This window comes from Lynx canadensis, chromosome B2, assembly GCF_007474595.2.
Source record: "Lynx canadensis isolate LIC74 chromosome B2, mLynCan4.pri.v2, whole genome shotgun sequence".
Lineage (NCBI taxonomy): Eukaryota > Metazoa > Chordata > Mammalia > Carnivora > Felidae > Lynx > Lynx canadensis.
This window is the reverse complement of record NC_044307.1, coordinates 81,137,147-81,156,407: the sequence shown is the minus strand read 5'-3', so window position 1 is coordinate 81,156,407 and position 19,261 is coordinate 81,137,147. Positions and strand designations below refer to the sequence as shown.

General features: G+C 45.0%; 1 protein-coding gene across 5 annotated transcripts in view; it reads left to right on the top strand.

Annotated features, from left to right (window-relative positions):
• Positions 1-12,416, top strand: part of BACH2 (BTB domain and CNC homolog 2) — a 356,180-nt gene extending 343,764 nt beyond the window's left edge. For all 5 annotated transcript variants that reach the window (XM_030315974.1, XM_032593219.1, XM_032593221.1 and 2 more), the window contains 2 exons: positions 3,261-3,467; positions 8,041-12,416. In XM_030315974.1, coding sequence (XP_030171834.1) covers positions 3,261-3,467; positions 8,041-8,523 — 690 coding nt within the window. In that variant the 3' untranslated portion in view covers positions 8,524-12,416. The remainder of the gene's footprint in view (positions 1-3,260; positions 3,468-8,040) is intronic.
• Positions 12,417-19,261: the final 6,845 nt, after the last annotated feature.

Sequence of the window (19,261 nt, the reverse complement as noted above, 5' to 3'; positions counted from 1 at the left end):
AAGCCCATGTGGTACTAGCTGACTTTTGAGCCCTACTCAGGGAGTGTTTGGTGCGTGCACGCTTGAGAGTGGAATATATTCTCCCAACTCCATAAGGGGATGTGGCTGCTCTTTATCCCCAGGGAAGATGCCCGTTGGCTTGGAACTTACTTCCTACTCCGAAAGTAACAAATATCAGTGGCAAAGTTACCACTGCGCCTTCCCAAAATGCTTGGGGACCTCCCTCTTGGGAGACAGCGCAAGATCTCCCTTGCTTGAGGGGTAACAGAGCCTTTTAAAAAGAAACGAGTGGTCGCGTTTGGGTTTTGGCTTTTTGTTTGTTTGTTTTTTGTTTTTCCACACGGAAGAAAGTCTGTCACTATTTTCTTTTCCTTTGACCTCTTTAAAAAGCAGCCGGAGTTGCAACAGCTCCGCTGAAACTATAGGACCTTTTGCTTCAAGGACTTTGAAACGAGCATTGTTGATTTTCCCTTTTCCTGTCAACCTCTGTCCCGTTTCCCTGGTGTTTTACATTTGTTGTCTGGATGATTTTAAATACAGTAGCTCTTAGTCTAGAAGGCCTTTGACATTCCCTGTGGCCTGAGCTGTAGGTACGTATTCTTTCTGGAAATAAGTAAGTAAACAGGATTTCGAGCAGAAGCAGACCGGCTTTGGTGTCAGCAGAGGGGGGACTCCACGAGGCCCCGAAGCGCGGCAGCCTCTGCTGTGCAAACAAGGCTTCTGCCTGGTGTGGAAACATCCGTGTCCCCACCAGGCAGACCCCGGTGTGAGTCAGGCACTGTCCAGGATTGGAGTGTCTGTTTGTTATCCAAAGGATATAAAAGGAAATCAAACATTCTTCGTATCATGATAAGCCCTGTGCAAACACAACCCATGGACAAAGCCCTTTCCCTGGCTGCCTGCCTTTCCGCAGTCAGAGCAGGGCTGGGCTGAAAGTGGTGTAATGTGAGCTGTTGCGATTTTGCTTTCTTGGGCCCAAATTTTACAGGTGTCATGGGACACAGAGTTCACCATGCGAAAGTTGAATCAGGACCCCATCGGGAGCCCTCAGCAAATGCCACGTCCGGCAGGCTCAGGGTTCTGAAGCAGCCTGACAAAGCAGTTGTATCCAGCCACAGAAAAGTCATGTAGTGTGACCGCCTTTGTGCATGGGGATTAACTAGCCATAAATGCCAGCATCTAGACTCATCTTCCGGCATCTGATGCAATCAAAGAAAAGGCCTGAGCTCAGAATCAAGGATCTCCGTCTCACTTCCCTGAACAACACAGATATAACACTGCAGCTCCTGAATATTAACGAGGGGTTGGTTTCTTCAACCTAAACTACTTTGATCAATTAAACCCTGACCCTCCTGTTTTTCTGGTGACTCAAGTTCACTTGAGACTGTTCCACCTTCTAGAGCTGTGCCGTCCAGCACAGTAGCCACACGCCACACGTGGCTATCGAGCCCTAGAGATGTGCCGAGTTCTGAATTGTGTTAAGTGCAAAATATGCCTCCAGTTTTGAAAATTTAGTGCCAAAAAAGTGAAATATCTCAAATATGTTTATATTAATTACATGTTGAATATATTTTGGGCCTATTGGGCTTAATTCAATATACTATTAAAATTAATTTCTGATGTTTCTTTTTACTTCCTTTAATGTGGCTACTGGAAATGGAAAAATCACATCTCTTGTTTGCACTGGACAGCGCAGGGCTGGCCCTTTGTAGAAAGTTTAGGTTTATAGCGCCATCTGCTGGTCCACCTAAAGCAGACGCTAACGTGAACAAGAATTAAGTGAATCTGAGCCGGAGGAGATACTTGGTCTCTTGGTCAAGCAACATGCCACCTTCCTTTTCTGAAACAGGACCAGAAATGAACCCTAACATCCCTGCACCATCAGTAAGAATCTTGGAGAGGGTAGTGATAAGCTGCTGGAAGATTCAAGCCTGTGCATTTAACAGAATATAAGGAGGACACAGATCCATTCCTCCAGAGACTCATGTCCTCTCCTTGTATAATGCTTATTTGCCTTTGTTTGTCAAGAGTTTAGAAGTTGGAATCTTGCTACCGACAGTATCTGCATCAGTTATCTGCGTAACAAATCACCCCCAGACTCCTTGGCTTAAATCATTTAGCTTCTCTCACCGTTTTCGTGGGTCAGGAACTCAGGAGTGGCCCATCTGAGCACTTCTAATTTGGGATACCTCATGAGGCTGAAGTCTGTGGCCAGGGCTTCCATATCTGAAGGTTCCCGTGGGCCTAGAAAAATCACATCCTGGGTGGTTCACCCACGTGACCGACAAGGCAATGCTGGTTGTTGGCTGGAGACCTCCATTCTTCTCCACATGGGCCTGGGCCCTCCACAGGGTGGCTTGAGAGTCTTTTAGGCATGGCAGCTGGTTTCCTCCGGAGAAAGCAGTCTAAGAAGCCTAGGAGGAAGCCTCAGCTCCTTTTATGACCTAGCCTCAAGCCACACACTGTTACTCCGGCTGCACTGTGGTGATCAAGAGGCAGGAACACACATCCCACCTCTTGATAGAGGAAGGTCAACATGCTGTGAAAGAGAATGTGAGATGGAATGACCATTAAATTTTTGGAAAATGGCCAAAGGGCCCAAATTGGTATAGCCTTGGGCAGCTCAAAAGCATGCCCCACTTTAAAATGAGGAAATTGAGACTCAGAGAAGTAAGGTAACTAGCCTGAGGTCTCATGGCTGGTAGAAAGACTAAAGCCCAGGTTTGAACTCTAGTCCACCAGGGTGGAGCCCATCTGAGTTCCTTCGCTGTACCTCCTTATGCTGTTATAACTGAAAAACCACACTGGTTGTTTCATCTTCCCAGCATCTTTGACGTGTGTGATGCTGTCCTCGTTCAAATGTTTTAGATAATTCCTTCAATGATATCTGTCTGTAAATTGTTATTTTATTGAGCTGAGGCTCAATGGAAGTAGGTTTCAACTAACTGTAGAGTCTTTCGTAAAATTGCTGTAGCAGTGAAAAAGTACACATTTTCCAGTATCTTTCGTGCTGTTTGTTTCAAGAACCTCAGAACAATAACCACATTATAATTTGTGTGTTCACGTGCTGTTTGACTCTAAATATTACATCTTACTTATATTTGAAACAAGAAAGAATTAATCACTGCTTACTTTGAGTAGTTTCCATACTATTTGGTCCTCTTAAAAAGGAGGTTTGACCATTTTTTTGATGTTCCGCCAGCTGGAATTCAAACTAAAATAGAGTTACCATAATCATATTCTGCTGTTCTCGGTTTCAGGTCAAACTTCCCTTTCCTGTAGATCAAATCACAGATCTTCCAAGGAATGATTTCCAGATGATGATTAAGATGCACAAGCTAACCTCAGAACAGTTAGAGTTCATTCACGACGTCCGACGGCGCAGCAAGAACCGCATCGCGGCCCAGCGCTGCCGCAAGAGGAAACTGGACTGTATTCAGAATTTAGAATGTGAAATCCGCAAATTGGTGAGTTGACCCGTTCACTGCTATCAGCAACCCGGAGTGACCAGGACTGATGCAGAATTGCAGAAGTGAAGGCTGGAGAAGTGGAGAGAAGGATCACAATTTGGGGAAGTTTGGGTTTATTTTTAAGCAAGTTTCTCAACAAAAAAGAATAGCTTTCTATCTGCAGTTGTGTGTGTCTGTGCAGAGCTATAATCATGTTTCAGTATTTTATGTCCTTCAGTAATACACATAGAGGTAGTCCTTTCTTTTTTTCCATTCAGCATGGACTGGTCACTAACATTTATTGCATGCATGTGTGGGCCAGGTATTATTCTCAACTATTTTTGTAAATGATCACATTTAATCTTCACAACAACCCAATGACTTAGGTGCTGTTTTATCTCCAGTTACAGAGGAGGAGAGGGGCGCAGAGAAGTGTGCTCACTCTCCACTATGTGGCAGAACTTGAACGCAAACCCAGTTGTCTGATTCCAAATCTAGACACCACTGCTTTCTCCTGCCTCACACAGAAGAGTGTAGAATCTAGACAGGACACCACATGATCTCCTGAAGCCCCTCGCAGTCCCAGGGTCCTTGATTTTGTGATTCTGCCTCCAAGTGGCTGGCACCTCTTCCCTGTGCCTGAGACTATTTTATCTCAGGGAACAAGCTCCCATCTCCCAGGCTCCCCTCACTGGGAGCTCTGTGCCCCCGTCTCCTTTGTAAGCAAGCTTAAGCTTCAGGAGGTAACTCCAGGTGGCCTCTGGCTCCTTACTGTAGCTTTGAAGGCAACCAGTGCAACCTCATTTAGCTGGACCTTTCAGCTGGCCAAATACTGGAAACATCTTAGGTACTGTGCCTGTGTCAAGCTAAGGAAGAGAGAGACCACATGATGTGGTTATGATCTAAGTGTGGATCCAGACTATATACACAGTAATCCTCTGTCTCATGGTAAGCCACTGTCCCAATGAGAACCTCAGAACAAGATAAGACATTTGAAAAGCATAAATAAATATTGACCTGTTATCAAGGACTTCAGGGTATTTTTTCTCTCTTTTTTAAATTAACGCCCAGGGTGCCTGGGTGGCTTAGTCAGTTAAGCATCCGACTCTCGGTTTTGGCTGAGGTCATTATCTCACAGTTCATGAATTCAAGCCCCTCATCAGGCTCCACGCTGACCATGTGGAACCTACGTGGGATTCTCTCTCTGTCTCTCTGCCCCTCCCCCACTATTGTGCACATTCTCTTTCTCTCAAATAAAATTTTTTTAATGTTTTATTTATTTTTGAGAGAGAGACAGAGCATGAGTGGGGGAGGGGCGGGGATAGAGGGAGACACGGAATCTGAAGCAGGCTCCAGGTTCTGAGCTGTCAGCCCAGAGCCTGACGTGGGGCTCGAATTTGCAAACCATGAGATCATGACCTGAGCCGAAGTCAGACACTTAACCGACTGAGCCAGCCAGGTGCCCCTCAAATAAATAAATAAACTTTAAAAAAAAAATACAATAAAATAAAAAATAAATTAACGCCCACCAAGCAGGGGAAATTTACTCATGTGCAGTGGTTAAGTCACCTACAAAATAAAGCTCAAGCTTCTTAGCAAGACATTGGTGCTTTCCAAGGTTCAGGCTGTAGCTATCTCCAGCATCACCTTCCACTCCTATCCTTGAACTTGACCCCTAATAAAATCAAGCTCTTCGCACTTCCTGCCATCTATGTTCGTACTTCCGTGTTTGTGCCTCTGCTGTCTCCCCTCTACCTTGGACGATTCTCGACCATTTTCTTCTGTAATTTCATCCTTCATCCTTTGAGACTCACATTACTGCCACGTGTCTAGGAAACCCCTTCCCTGAGTCCCAGCTGAGGCTGGGCACTCACCCCTGGAGCCCTGATCTGACCTCTGGCTTCATGCTTATCACCGCAGTCTTGCGTCGTCTGTGTGTGTCTGTCTCCCCAGCCCCCCACCCTAGATGGTAGGTTCCTCACAACAAGGACAGTGACTGGATCACCTCTCAGTCTCCAGTGCAGGCCCAGTGAAGCCTTCAGGAAATGTCTATTGCCCTGAAATTTCTTTGAAATTGTGACCAGATTGTGGAATTATGAATTCCTTCTTTCTTTCAAACTTTTCTTGAATGTTGCTTTAACAACAACAAAAATTTGTATTAAAGCCACATAAGGGGGCAAGACATTGTTGGTGGTGAATATGGGTCTTCTGAAAGCCTACTGGGCTTAGGGAGGGACCCAGGCAAGGCTGAGCCTGCTCAGTACAACTTATCAGGACATTGGGCATATGTCCATGATCATTCAGCCCTATGTAGAATGAGTCTCATCACCCATGTTTGAGAAACACCTGATTTTTGTAATTAGAGTTCTGTCCTTCCATGTACTTGTGTAATACCGAACAAACAATAAAGTCTAAGCCACACACCAGGCAGATACCTAAAGCACTTTGCTTAATACTGTTCAGTTGAAAAATGGAGAGGGCACCTCCTACTTCTCCTCCCACTTTTTTGGCAACTTCTTAAATAATATGCTACATTTTGCTGCCACATGAGAGTTTCCTGTGCTCATCACTGTATATCTGTGACTTAGAGCTTCATGCTTGTAACCAGGGCCTTGATTTATACTGCCTTTCCTGCGAAGAGCCAAAACACGGTCACAGCAGCATTTCATTTTCTTCCCCTTAAAAGTGGCCCAGAACATTCTGCAGATTAGTAGGGGGTTGGTGGCTTGGCCAATATGATGTGGCAGGATCGAGACTGAGACACTCCTCCTGGGGCTGGGTGGTGTTGCCTCCCACTTTGCAGACCTCCAGGTCTTCCTGGCTGTCCGGGTTGCACAGCCACAAATGTAAGATATTTTCCACGAAGAGACTTCCTGGATGTTCTGTTTCCTATCCGGCACCCTCTAACTTCGGGGTCGTGCCTGCTCACCTAGTCTGGGAGGCAGGTACGGCACTGGCAGGCAGGGGCAGGCCAGTCTGCCCTGCCAGTCTCCCGCACACACACACCCACTCCCCACCGCCATGCTGCCTCCGGCACGCCACTCAGCTTTTGCAAACTTGCATAAGGTATTTCTCTCAACTTGCACTGGTACATCTGTTTATTTTTCATTTTTAAAACATGTTTTCTTGATAAATTTATAAATATTTTAGCAGGTGCCCTTTCCCCGTGTAAATCTCTGTCTCCTATACACATGCCCACGCTGCCTGCCAGATTGCATTCATGCTACAGCACGTACAGCTCCCATGTCGGAGCCCCCGTGTTGTATGTTTGCTTCTCTCCCCTGCTTTCTCTCTCTCTCTCACTCCCCCCCCTCCCCCGCCTTCCATTTTCTCTCCCATCTGGTGGTGATGTCCAGTTTCCTCATCTCTTTCACTGTGTGTGCCTCCTGGAACCTTTGCATCTTCTCTCCTCACGCAGATAGTTCGGGTGAAACTTTAACCAGTCTCCCCTCTGGTGGCGAAATTCATCTCTCTGATGGGATGATGAATTTTAGTAACACAAGAGCTTGTGTGGGATTTTCTTTGAGGACAGCATCTCAGAACCATGGGCTAGTCTGCTAGGGCTCAGTCACCACGCCTCTGTCTGCCCTTTCCATGTCACAGTCCCCACCTGTACTAAAGAGGATCTGTTGTGTTCAGTCTGTATGCTGCAAAGGCCAGAAGGCCTGTTATTTGATGGAACCGTATGAAATTGCCAATGGTTGATTTTCGTTGTTGATTTTCGTTGATTTTTCATCAGTTTTTTTTTTTTTTTTATGAGACTTTCCTTTTTAGAGAAGTTTTTGGTTCACAGCACAATTGAATGCTCCTGCCCCCTGCCCCTATACACTCATCACCACCAGCCCCCCTTATCAACATCTCCCACCAGAGTAGTGCATTTGTTACAATTGAGGAACCTATTTTGACACATCATAATCACCCAAGTCCATAATTTACATCAGGACTCATTCTTGGTGTTGTATATTCTATAGATTGGGACAAATGTATCCACCATGACTATATCATTGAGTAAATTCACTGCCCTAAAAATCCTCTGTGCTTCACCTGTTCATCCTTCTCCCTCCCCCAGCCCCTGGCAACCACTGGCCTTTTTACCATCTCCACAGCTTTGCCTTCTTCCAAAATGTCATAAAGTTGGAATTGGCCCATTTCTGACCTTCAGAAATGGCAAACCTAACACATTTGGGGGAGATTTTTTTTAACTCCAAAGTTTGGGGCTGAGGGTTTTCCAAATGATTCTCTAAAAACCCCCAAATCCAGGAAACCAGAACTTTGACTCCCTGTAGTTTTCTGGTTGGTGGTGATTTTGCTGGCCACTTGGACAGACCCCAGAGAGGGATGAAGAGCTGCCACAGGGAAGGTGTGAGGCTTTCCAGCACATCTGGACATCTGGATAGGCTGCTCCGATAGGACACTTGAGCCCGGGCTCCTTAAATATACATTTTATAGGTGCCTAGGTCGTGGCCTAGCCATTCACGAGTTACACTGCAATGCCAAATGCAAAAATAAAAGTTGGAAAACCCCCAGAAACCGGGCTTCTGTCCTCCCGTTCAGGCTTGATCAGGCCCCCTCTCTTCTCTCTGCTGTCCAGGTGTGTGAGAAAGAGAAGCTGTTGTCAGAGAGGAACCAGCTGAAAGCCTGCATGGGGGAGCTGCTGGACAACTTCTCCTGCCTTTCCCAGGAAGTGTGCCGCGACATCCAGAGCCCCGAGCAGATCCAGGCCCTGCACCGGTACTGCCCCGTCCTCAGACCCGTGGGCCTCCCCGCAGCCTCCAGTATTAACCCTGCGCCCTTGAGCGTGGAGCAGAACCTGGCCGCCTCCCAGTGCGCGGTGGGGGAAAGCGCCCCCTGCTGCCTGGAGCCGGGAGCGGCTCCCCCCGGGCCCCCCTGGGTGCCCGGCAACACCTCGGAAAACTGTACTTCCGGGAGGAGGCCGGAAGGCGCTGACCCCGGAACCTTCTCGGAGAGAGGGCCTCCTCTTGAATCCAGGAGCCAGACGGTGACCGTGGATTTCTGCCAGGAAATGACTGATAAGTGTACGACCGACGAACAGCCCAGGAAAGATTACACCTAGTGACGCGGCCTGCCTCCCAGTTCTCACGCCTCTCCCACCCAGGTGTTCTCCGGTCAGCCTGTGGTGCTGCTCATCTGTTGTCTGGAAGAACCGAGAAGGAATTTGGTGCACACTACAGCGTTCTTAGCAGCAATACTGTTTCTGAGTATTCCCTCCTCTCTTCAAGCGGGAGTGATATACAGTTCCCTTCACAATGGTGCTACCCCTTGCTCAGGCGAGGAAAGACGGGCGGTGCTGACGCTGCCTGTCTGTGGGTTAATTTCAGTCTCAACAGGGATAGACTAGAACACCTCTAGGACCCAACCACGGATTTTTTTTCTCAGTGGCCCATGTCACAAACCCTATCTCAGGAATTTCTTCTGAATGTTCAATTTTTTTCATTGAAGACAGCTTCTATACACATCAAAGTTTTATAGCTAGACTGTACATATTATATATAATATATATATATATAAGATATATATATATCCATATGCAAAAGTCCTGCATGCCTCAATTTTCTCATCCTAAAACTGGAAAACTTCATTTCTCATTTATAAACAGGTTCCAACATTCCTCTTCTTTTGTCTCCGATGCTAGAACTAGTTTGATAACTGTTAACATGGTCATTTTTCTTGCTTCACAGTTCAATTTCAATTTGTACTTATTTATGGAACAGAATTCAATGTTGGAAACTTCTTTTGAGGTTTTATTTCAGACCCTTTTTTTGTTTGTTTGGTTTGCTTTGGGCACCGTCAGATGGTGTCATCTGAGTGTTGTGGGTTGTTTTTTTGTTTTTGTTTTTCTTGCAGATACTGTACAGTCATGGTCAACTTTGCCACTTGCACTGAGTTTTGGGTCAAACCTATTTTCTTAAATGAAGTTGTTAACTTCGGTATAACTCGAGTATACTGTATATTCTTTGCTTTTAGTTTAAAAGTAAGACATTTTAGCTAATTAAAAAGCACTCAGGTGATAATTATGTAGGAAAAATAATCTTGCCAAATAATGAATTCATCCTAGGATGTGTAGACAATAATCTGCTTGAATATTTTTATATTTCACCTCCTCCCCACCTTTCCCAGAAGCAAAGTTTAAATGCAGAGAGTTCAGAGTTGATGCTGGATGTTCAGACTCCTAAGTGGGGAGAGAGTTTGGACGTCCACTCAAAAGTGCATCCAAACAGCAGGAACCCATGATTTTGTACCAGAACTCAGCAGGCATTGGCTCCTAAAAATCAAGTTAGAACTATTTTCTCACCCAGGGGGCAAGTCCCATTCATTTCAACCCATCCTCAGGCCCCTGCCTGCCCGTGAAAGTGCAGTGCAGGAGGAATTTCTTGGAAGGATTTGTCTGATCAGCCACCCCACTCCCTTGCCCAGGCCCCAGCTCCCAGGACATCTCACCTGAGTGGGTTTGAATCACAGCGCCAGGCGTCCTGGGTTAATGCAGTTCACCCAGAGTAGGAGAGAGCAGGGCACATGTAAGCCTGGGGTCTGTCCCTAATACAGGCAAAAGCATTTCTTTCTCCCTCCCTTCTCCAAATGCTTTGAGTTGAATTCTGAGGTTTTTCTGCTCGTCTCTTGTCCAAAGGCAGATTTCATTCTGAGGCTTTGGATACAGTATGGCCAAGGAGCCCTCCCTATCCCCTTCCCCCACCACACACACACCTACCCTCACCTGATGATAATTTTCTTCTCTTGCTGCAAAACTGGTTGGCTTGCAACCCACAGAGAGCAGCTTCCCTTGGCTCTGGGGGCATGCTGGCCCCTGGCCACGTTTACAGGAAGATGTGCCCAAGACCCTGCCGCCAGCCTAAGAGGAGGAGGAATCCGCTCCCTCCCTCCGGTCGGCCCTCCAGCCTGGCTGCAGGTAGAGTCCTGAAAGGTTTGATGTGGGGATGGGGTGGTGGGCAGTGGGGACTAGATGGTTGACTTTGTTTCTTTATTTGTGCCATTGTTTGGACAATATTAAAGCTGCATGTAAAAGGGGAAATTAGTATATGACGTAGGCGAAAAGTGAAATCATAGTAACATATGTTTTAGTATTATTAACTCTTTTCTGTACAAATATTAGCGCTAAATGTTTAAATATGTATGAATGCCAGAAATTTGTTGGTTCATGCGGTAGGATAAAAAAAAAAAAAAGGCTTTTCTTTTAAAATAGTTCCGCTTTTAAAACCTGCCTCTGGGTTTTTGTTTTTTCTCATGTGCGTGTGTATGTATGTGTGCTAGTCTGAGTCAGATTTTGGTAAAGCTCAGCGTTGGAGCTGCCATTTTTATTATGGTTGTTGGAATTTCTTGGCCTAGTGAAACGGTTCTGTGCTTCACCGTGGGGTTTGCCTTTGTGGAAAACTGGTGACAGCTGGAATTTAAATTCAATGTGAATCATGTGATACATCACAGGTGATATACATCCACAGGTGTTAATGGTGGAGGAGTCAGCCAACAGTATTGTTTAACTCTCGTGTTGCCTTTTTTAAGTGACCTCCTCTTCTTTTGAAAAAAGAATGTTTTCTGCTAGTATCATAACCAGGTCCAAACAAGCTCGCTGGCATGACTTACCCTGGCGACAACTCATGTGCAACTGGTAGTCTTGACCACATTCCATCAGTCTCCCCGCTGTCTGTTTGGTCCGCACACACACACCTGTGCCACGGCCATTTCCAGGTGGGGAGGGGTCTCCTTATTTCCCTCCACCCTAACTCAGCCCACATCCTCCTTCCACCCACCCCCGCCTCGCTTTTCTCCCCCTTCCCCGATCAAACCCCTACAATGGGTCTGGTTAAAAACACTGCTTGGAAAACTGTCTTTCCATTTCTTAGAGATTTTTAACAGGTTGTTATGATTTTGTTCACTATGTACCATAAACAGTGACTGGCTTTGTGCAATTGTCTATGTGACTCGTCTTGTCTTTTACTACCCTGAACCATGTGTTCATCCAAATTGTTTCTGGGTTGATTCAAAGGGAGGACTAGTTGGGGACCAGAATCCAAATTGCCTCAAGTGGAGTTTTAAGAACCAGCCTGTCTCCTTTCCCTGGGATCCCTTAGTGAGGCCCATGTCTTTTATGAAAAAGAAAAGCAAGTTAATAGCAAAGAACAGTGTTTGCACAGCATGGTGGCATTTAATTGTGCTTTTAAGGGTCCTTCCTTACAAAAATAAAGGACCCTGCTGCCATGGCCTGCTTAGGAGGATCCCTGCCACAGCCGAGTTGGGTCTCCAAAAACGTAGGCGTGAGCCGTTGGGGCAGGAACGGTGGAGGTGGCCCTGTGGCTGGTTAACATCCGCCTGGATCTAGTCCTCCCCTTGGATCCACCTTTGTTCTACTTGTGTGTCCAGACAACCTCACTTCATTCAGGTTGGTCAGGCTTTGGGCAGGTGAGTGCTTTGCTGTATGTGTTTGTTTCTCTGCGTTATCTGGGGGTGCCTTGAATAAAAATCAAACTTCATTACATACTGATTCTGGAACAAAACAGTTGCGAAAACAAAACAAAAGAGCTGTCAAACTTACTAGGCCATCCTGCTATTTCTATTCCGGGTTCCCTACCAATGACTCAGGCGTCAGAGGTGATGCTGCAGTATAAAACATTATTTTGTATATTGTACAAGTAATTTATTAACTGTCTTTCTAAAAGTATGCTGCTTTTAAGATGCACTATGACTTTGGATTTAATCCTTGTATTGCTTTCCTGAGGAAGTAAAAAAAAAAAAAAAAAGGCTAGTGATTAGAATGCCAGCTGCCACTTCTCCTTAAAAAGGAGGCCAGGGACCAGCTCTAGGACTTGCATGAGAGAACCGCCAGACATCGAGTGGGCACAATGTGAAGTTCAAAGCTATTATCAAGAGGTCTAGGAGCGCCTGGCTGGTTCAGTCAGTAAAGCATGCGACTCTTGATCTCGGGGTTGTAAGTTTAAGCCCCATGTTGGGTGTAGAGATTACTTAAAAATAAAATCTTCTAAGAAAAAAAAAGATCTATACCTACACTTTCTCTTTTAATATTTTATGATTGCCATTAAAGAAGAAACAAAGGTGTATAAAGTATACACCTTTTAAGAAACTGCAACGTCCCGTCCCTATGGGCCGCTCCACACCCTGTGGTAGCAGAACCCTCTCAGAGCGAGTAAGGCCTGTGAAGCGCTTTCAGACCCCACTTAGCTGGACCTCTACATTACACCCCATTTAAACTAGCAGCTGCTTAATAAATGACTTCAATCTGCTCCCCTACCGCTTACAGTCTTGAAGGAGTCGCAGACCTGGAAGGGAGCAAGAATCAAGTTTTGTCCTCAAATTACTGTAAATAGACTGAGGGACAGAATTTTTTTTTTTTTTTTTTTTTTTTTTTAAGGAATAAAGCTGTTCACTCTATCATGAGTTAGTATCTCTTCCCAAAATTGAGGATCTTGTTGTAGGTGCAGTTTTTGGCGAGTCAGTCCACAGTGCCGTGCCCTATGTGGAGTTGGTTTTCGTGCAGGAAGTCTGTGTGCATAGAGGCAATCTGTGTTCAAGCTGTATGTTTCCAGTACCGCCCAAGCCATCTCCTGACCCAAGCATCAAGGACTGATGCTGTAGAATAGAATATATTTGTGCACAAATAGTGTGTGCAGATAGTATTTGTACATAGAAAGGACCTATTGTGGCAAATTGAGGATAAATTATTCAACTGACGGTGCAAACACATTTCTTGCGAAGAAAAGGAAGTGTATAGTATTTTCCTACACTCCACCCTGGGAGGTGATATTTATATCCAGTGAATATCCACGCATTTTAATCATAATATGAAAATGACGCTGCCGTTCTGTGAAGAATACCCCTTGGTTGCAGAGGCCCCACTTTGTAGCTTTGGTTTGATGTTGTGACATGGTGCATGCGTCTCGCTATCAAGCAATGGCTAAACAACTCTGACTTTCACTTCATTCCAGTTTACTGACCTCAGATAAAACAGTGGCCCTCCTTAGAAGCAGAAGTGCACCAAGACCATCCATTCAGTGCCAAGTGTTCCTGGGGGGTTAACGGACACGTAGATGAGGAAAGAGGGAAGGGACTTGGACAAAGAGGGTTTTTCCTACCAATGATGCTAAGTCTCCTACCAAAACATGTCTGCAGGCAGAGGGGTGACCTCCACCTGGTCCTAACGATGCATTGGGTGCGTGTGAATGCTGGGATGCCGTCATTCACACTCTGACACAAGAGACCCGCCACTTCTAGTGAGTGAACAGGAACCTTCCAAATGCACTTGGGAACTTTGGGCTCTGGTTAGACACAGCCGTTCAAGGCAAGCACCACCTTTGCTTGTGAGGCCAAAAGGGCCTGGGAGAATTTGTTCCAGAACCAGTCTGATACAAGTGCACCTCTAATATATGCCTTACAAACTCCAGAGGCCATATTCAAAACAGGGTCTTCTCAGTGTATGCAAGGGGCCACAGCCCTTCTTCTCTTCCTCCCCAGGTCGAACAATACGGACAGTTTCACACATATCTACCTGTATAACCCTCTGTACCTCTCATAACTGCTCAACGACTGTAACAGGTTACATCAGGTGTTTTTCTACATACTTTTTACACAGATTCTATGCGATTAATGTAACTTAATTCAATGCATCATTTTATTGTACTAGTTCTTAGGCTTGTCTTTTTTTTTCTAAGTGATTGTGGTTTTTGTTGTGGTTTTTACTGTAAAAATGAAATGGCTGTTGATGCTTATTCTCTGTAACTAAGAATTTTTACCTTTTTTGGGGAAAAAAAAGCATTGCTATGAACTAATGAATTGAAACTTCATTTACTCATTGTAAATACACTATTGTGCAAAAAAAAAAAATTTCACTCAGTTGAATTGCTAGTGTTAACTGAATTTTGTCTCGACACCATTTCTGTTGATGAAATAAAGACATATCATTATGCATTGTAGGCTGGCTTTCTCTGCCCCTGAACCCTGTTACAGATCACAGGGCTGGAGGCCTTAGGAAATCTTTTCTCCCAGAGAAGCCATGTGACTTCCTCTAGTTTGGACCTTTACCTGCTACCTGATTAATATGATTAGAAATCTAAAACATGTGATACTGCTAAAGTGACTCCTCAGATCCCCAGTGCCTGTGAGAGTAGATAATAGGCATTAAATGCAATTTCCTGGTTTTGATGTTGTGGGTAGCTATGCAAAATGTCACCACTGGAGGGAGGCTGGGTGAAGGGTATTGTTTCCTACAAGGGCATGTGAATCTACAAGGATCTCAAAATAATAGGTTTAATTTAAAAGAAAAAGCTAAATGAAAGTCAGCCAAGAGAAAGGGGCATTAAACCAACACCAAGATACAATGATTAGCAAGACAGGGAGTTTAGAATTGTGGTTAAGGGAGTAAATACATTACAACTAGAAAAGTATATCTGATCATTTTGAATCTTGGATTTTGATATAAACAGAAAGCAAGGTATTGAATGGAGGGCAGGCCAGATGACCACGAGCGACGCTGGCCTCACGTGTTCTGGCTGAGCTGTCAGGACATAAATAATACGTTCTCATGATGTCTGAAGAGCGCCGTGCTGCTGAGATCTGAGCTTCAGGAAGTACATGGCCTTGCCCCATCCACCAGATGGGAAAACTGAAATTTAAGGTTACTGAATTCTACTCCCTGGGCACCCTACTGAGTCAAGGAGGAAGGGATTCCAGGGAGCATATAATGGGGTTAGCAAATGTGTGCTGTTCTGAAAACAACACAGTTGTAACATTTTAGGTGTGAAAGGTAAAATATAGTTATTTGCATGAAGACATGAAGTTATTTAATCCATTCTAGAAAAAGTAGGTGAATCTTTGTCTCAAAATTTGGTTAAGAAAACCTGGTCATTAAGCGGCGCCTGGATGTCTCCGTCGGTTAAGCCTCCGACTCTTGATTTCAGCTCAGGTCATGATCTCATGGTTCTTGAGATCAAACCCCATGTCGGGATTCACTGTGACAGCATGGAGCCTGCTTGGGATTCTCTCTCCCTCTCTCTCTGCCTCTCCCCCACCTCTAAAAATAAATAAATAAATAAACTTAAAACATGGTCATTTAGAACTGATGGCCACTTGCACCTTTGACCCTGATGTTTGCACTTGTGGCAGGAATGACCATCATAATTGGAAATAGAATTAAAAAGCTATTGTGTGTTGCAGAAGGGAAGCATTTAAACACCATCCTGCCCCAAATGGGCAACAGCCATTATTTCCTTTCCTTTGAATGTGCACCTTTGAAGGGATTCATATCTACTTCCAGGGTACAATGAGGATTCTCAGATTGGCTACCCCTATACCAGTCCCTGCCAACAGTTTTGTTGTATCTGTTTGTAAATAACTAGGCTCTTCTTTCAAACAGTTCTACTTCTCCAGACCGTCACCCCTACCCCCTCAATTAGGATGCACTAGCAAGACTGTACTTGATGTTTGACATCAGCTTGTGATAGTGCCCAGAGTGGGATGGGTTTCCAATTCTCCCCATTGAGCAGCTTTGCTTTCCTGGTATAAATGAATGTGATACTTCTTGGTGTCAAAGAATCAAGGCCCAGAGAGATGGAAAAAGCCACTCATCCCACATCCCATGATGCAAGTGTCTTTCCTTTCATTTGATTCAAGAACACGATACCTTCTGTTTTCACCACCTCTGACTCCTACAGATCCCAGCATATACCTGCCACTGGCCTGCTCAGTCAGCCAAAAAAAGCCATTGCTGGTTCTTCATGGCTAGATTTTATTCTTCCCCTTTGAAGACCAGTGCATCCCTGAGGCAGTGATCCTCATCCTAAAGCAATAGATGGAAACCGTCAGAGACACACCAGCATTTACTGGTAGCATCACATTTTACACTGGTCCTTTAACTTTTTTTTTTTCCTAAGTGGGCTTCATGCCCAGCGTGGAGCCCAACTTGGGGCTTGAACTCATGACCCTGAGATCAAGACCTGAGCTGAGATCAAGAGTCAGGTGCTTAACCAACTGAGCCACCCAGGTAGGTGCCCCTTTTTTTAAACCTCTATTTGTGCTGAACAGTTGATGACATTATAAAGGCTTCTGAGGGTAAAGGAAATTTAAATCAAAGAAAAAAAGTGCTGCCCTACAGACTCTTCTGAAAGAATCTCTCATAATAAACCTATTGACAGGACATGACAGAACACTAGTGAATAAGGAATAGACTGGAGAGTTTAAAGCGATGGGTGCTATATTGTCTTTGGCATCTATACATAAACATACATTCATTCAACCAACACTATGCTGCATGCTGGGCATCCAAGACTTAAAATGCACAGGCCTTATCCTTGTAGCTTTCACAGGTTAGTTGGGCAGACAGATGTGCAAATAAATCATTGCCCAGGGGCTGCTGATTGTTATGGACAAGAGAGAGAACATGACTTCACAGCTTCCTGGAAGGAGTCCAGGCCTTGGAACAGCTGGACCTGGATCTGGGTTTCAATTCAGCTGCACTGCATGCACTTTAGCTGTGTGACCTTTAGCTGTGGGGCAAGTTACTTAGTCTCTTTGAGCCTTCTCTGGTTTATAAAATGGGGGCAAACAATAACTTCGCACAGTTGTAGATAAAACAGGTATAGATAATGTGTCTTAAGCACCTGGAATATGGTATGCCCCTTAATGGCACCCACTTGGACTTGGCCCCAGCATCATTTTCATCCACCTGGTCTTCACTGGCTCTTCTACCAACTCACTGTGGAACAGATCATGCCTCTTCATATCTCCACGCCTCATTTCCACTTCTGCAAAGTATGGGGACAGAGAAGACTCAGAAGCCATTTGGGCTAGAAACACAGACCAGCCCCATCCAATGCTGGGCTCCCTTCTGCAATATCCCAGGCAGTTACACAATGTATTAGGGTTCTCCAGAGAGACAGAACCAATAGTCTAATCTGTCTATCTAGTCTGTCTATCTATCTATCTATCTATCTATCTATCCATCCATCCATCCATCCATCCATCCAATGGTCCCAACTGCCACTGCTATGCCACTGCAGAGCTGGGGTGCTCTCTGCAGTGAGCAGGTCAACAAGCCCTATGAGGCTGCTGGATGGGGGAAGGATAGCCGCTCCTCAATCCTTCTACCCTCAGAGTGGCAGCAGCTTTTACCCCTGGATTTTCTCTCAGGGTGCACACTTCCTCCCTGCCTAATCCTGCCAGAGATCAGACCTGCCTCAGGTAGTGAGGCCAAGTGGGGCAGTATAGAGGTTGATCCCAGCCCCATCAGGGAAGGGAGGTCTCCTGTGGAGGTGGGCCCAGGTGGGAGCACCCTGTACACACCCATCGCCTGGCAGGTATCTCTGTGGAGGGGATGGTTCCCACAATTCTTCTTGCAGTTTGAGCTAACAAAGGTGCAACTTTTCTCCTGCAGATGCTGGTTGGTCCTTGGTCCATTTTTCTGGCCCCAAGCATGAATTATTTTTTCATAATAGATGAAAGTTCTAGAAGCATGTTCTGAAAGAGAGAGGAAACAAGACAAATATAACTAAATAGACTCAAAGGGCTTGTAAAAGTCAGTCCTGACAACCCACCTGGGTCCCTGTATATGTCACAGATACCAGAGATCCAATCAAACCCTGTTGCAGAAGACAATTCTAGGTTGACCCAGAGATGAATGCCCACATAAGAGCTTCTATTCCCAGAAACCTCTGATCCCACCTGCCATCTTCTTATTCTTCTCCGGTTGTTGTTTTTATCCAAAATCCAGGTCTAAAACTATAAGCCAACCTTTTCCAAAGCTCCATCTTTGCCCCTTTTACAATTAGCCAGATTTTTTACTTTGTAAAATGTGGAAAGTGATCCATTGTGGCATATTCTATTTTGCAGTAATCTATCTTTGATCCTAAAAATATGCTACACTTAGGCTCCCTTGTGCAGAAAGAGCAAGAAGTAGCAACAAAGTATAGAAGACGGAACTTGGGTTGAGTCAGACAGGCTTAGGATAAAATTCCAGGTCATTCACTCATCCAGTAAATATTAATTTATGTCCCTGCTATGTACGAAGGACTATGCTTCATCACATCCTAATTGTATGACTTTGGGCAAGTCATCTATTTCTGTATCCATAAAATGGAAATAATTACATAAAGGAAGCCCACGGCAGTGTCTAGACCACCATCAGGCTCTTAATGAAGTGCGTATCTTTCCTCCTCTTCTTTAGATGCTTTGTTGATTGTTCTATAAAACTTCTCAGCCAGGGGCACCTGGGTGGCTCAGTCGGTTAAGCTTCCGACTTTGGCTCAGATCACGATCTCACGGTCCATGAGTTCGAGCCCTGTGTCAGACTCTGCTGACAGCTCAGAGCCTGGATCCTGCTTCAGATTCTGTGTCTTCCCCTCTCTCTGCCCCCCCCTACTCATGCTCTGTCTCTCTCTCTATCTCAAAACTGAATAAATGTTTTTTAAAAAATTTTTTTAAACTTCTCAGCCAAAGGGCTCGATAAATTAGTACAGTTCATCCTCAAAACATCCATCCAATAATCCTTGTTAATGCTGAGTCAAAAAAAAAGACCTTCTCTCTCTTTTTTAATGTTTATTTATTTTGAGAGAGAGAGCATGAGCAGGGGAGGGGCAGAGAGAGGGAAAGAGAGAATCCCATGCAGGCTCCATGCTCAGTGTGGAGCCTGACTCAGGGCTTGAGTTCATAACCACAAGATCATGACCTGAGCCGAAATCAAGAGTCAGATGCTTAACTGACTGAGCCACCCTAGCACCTCAAGACCTTCTGAAATGACACAAAGAACCTAGAAGTAATAGAGATTTTAGATTTAA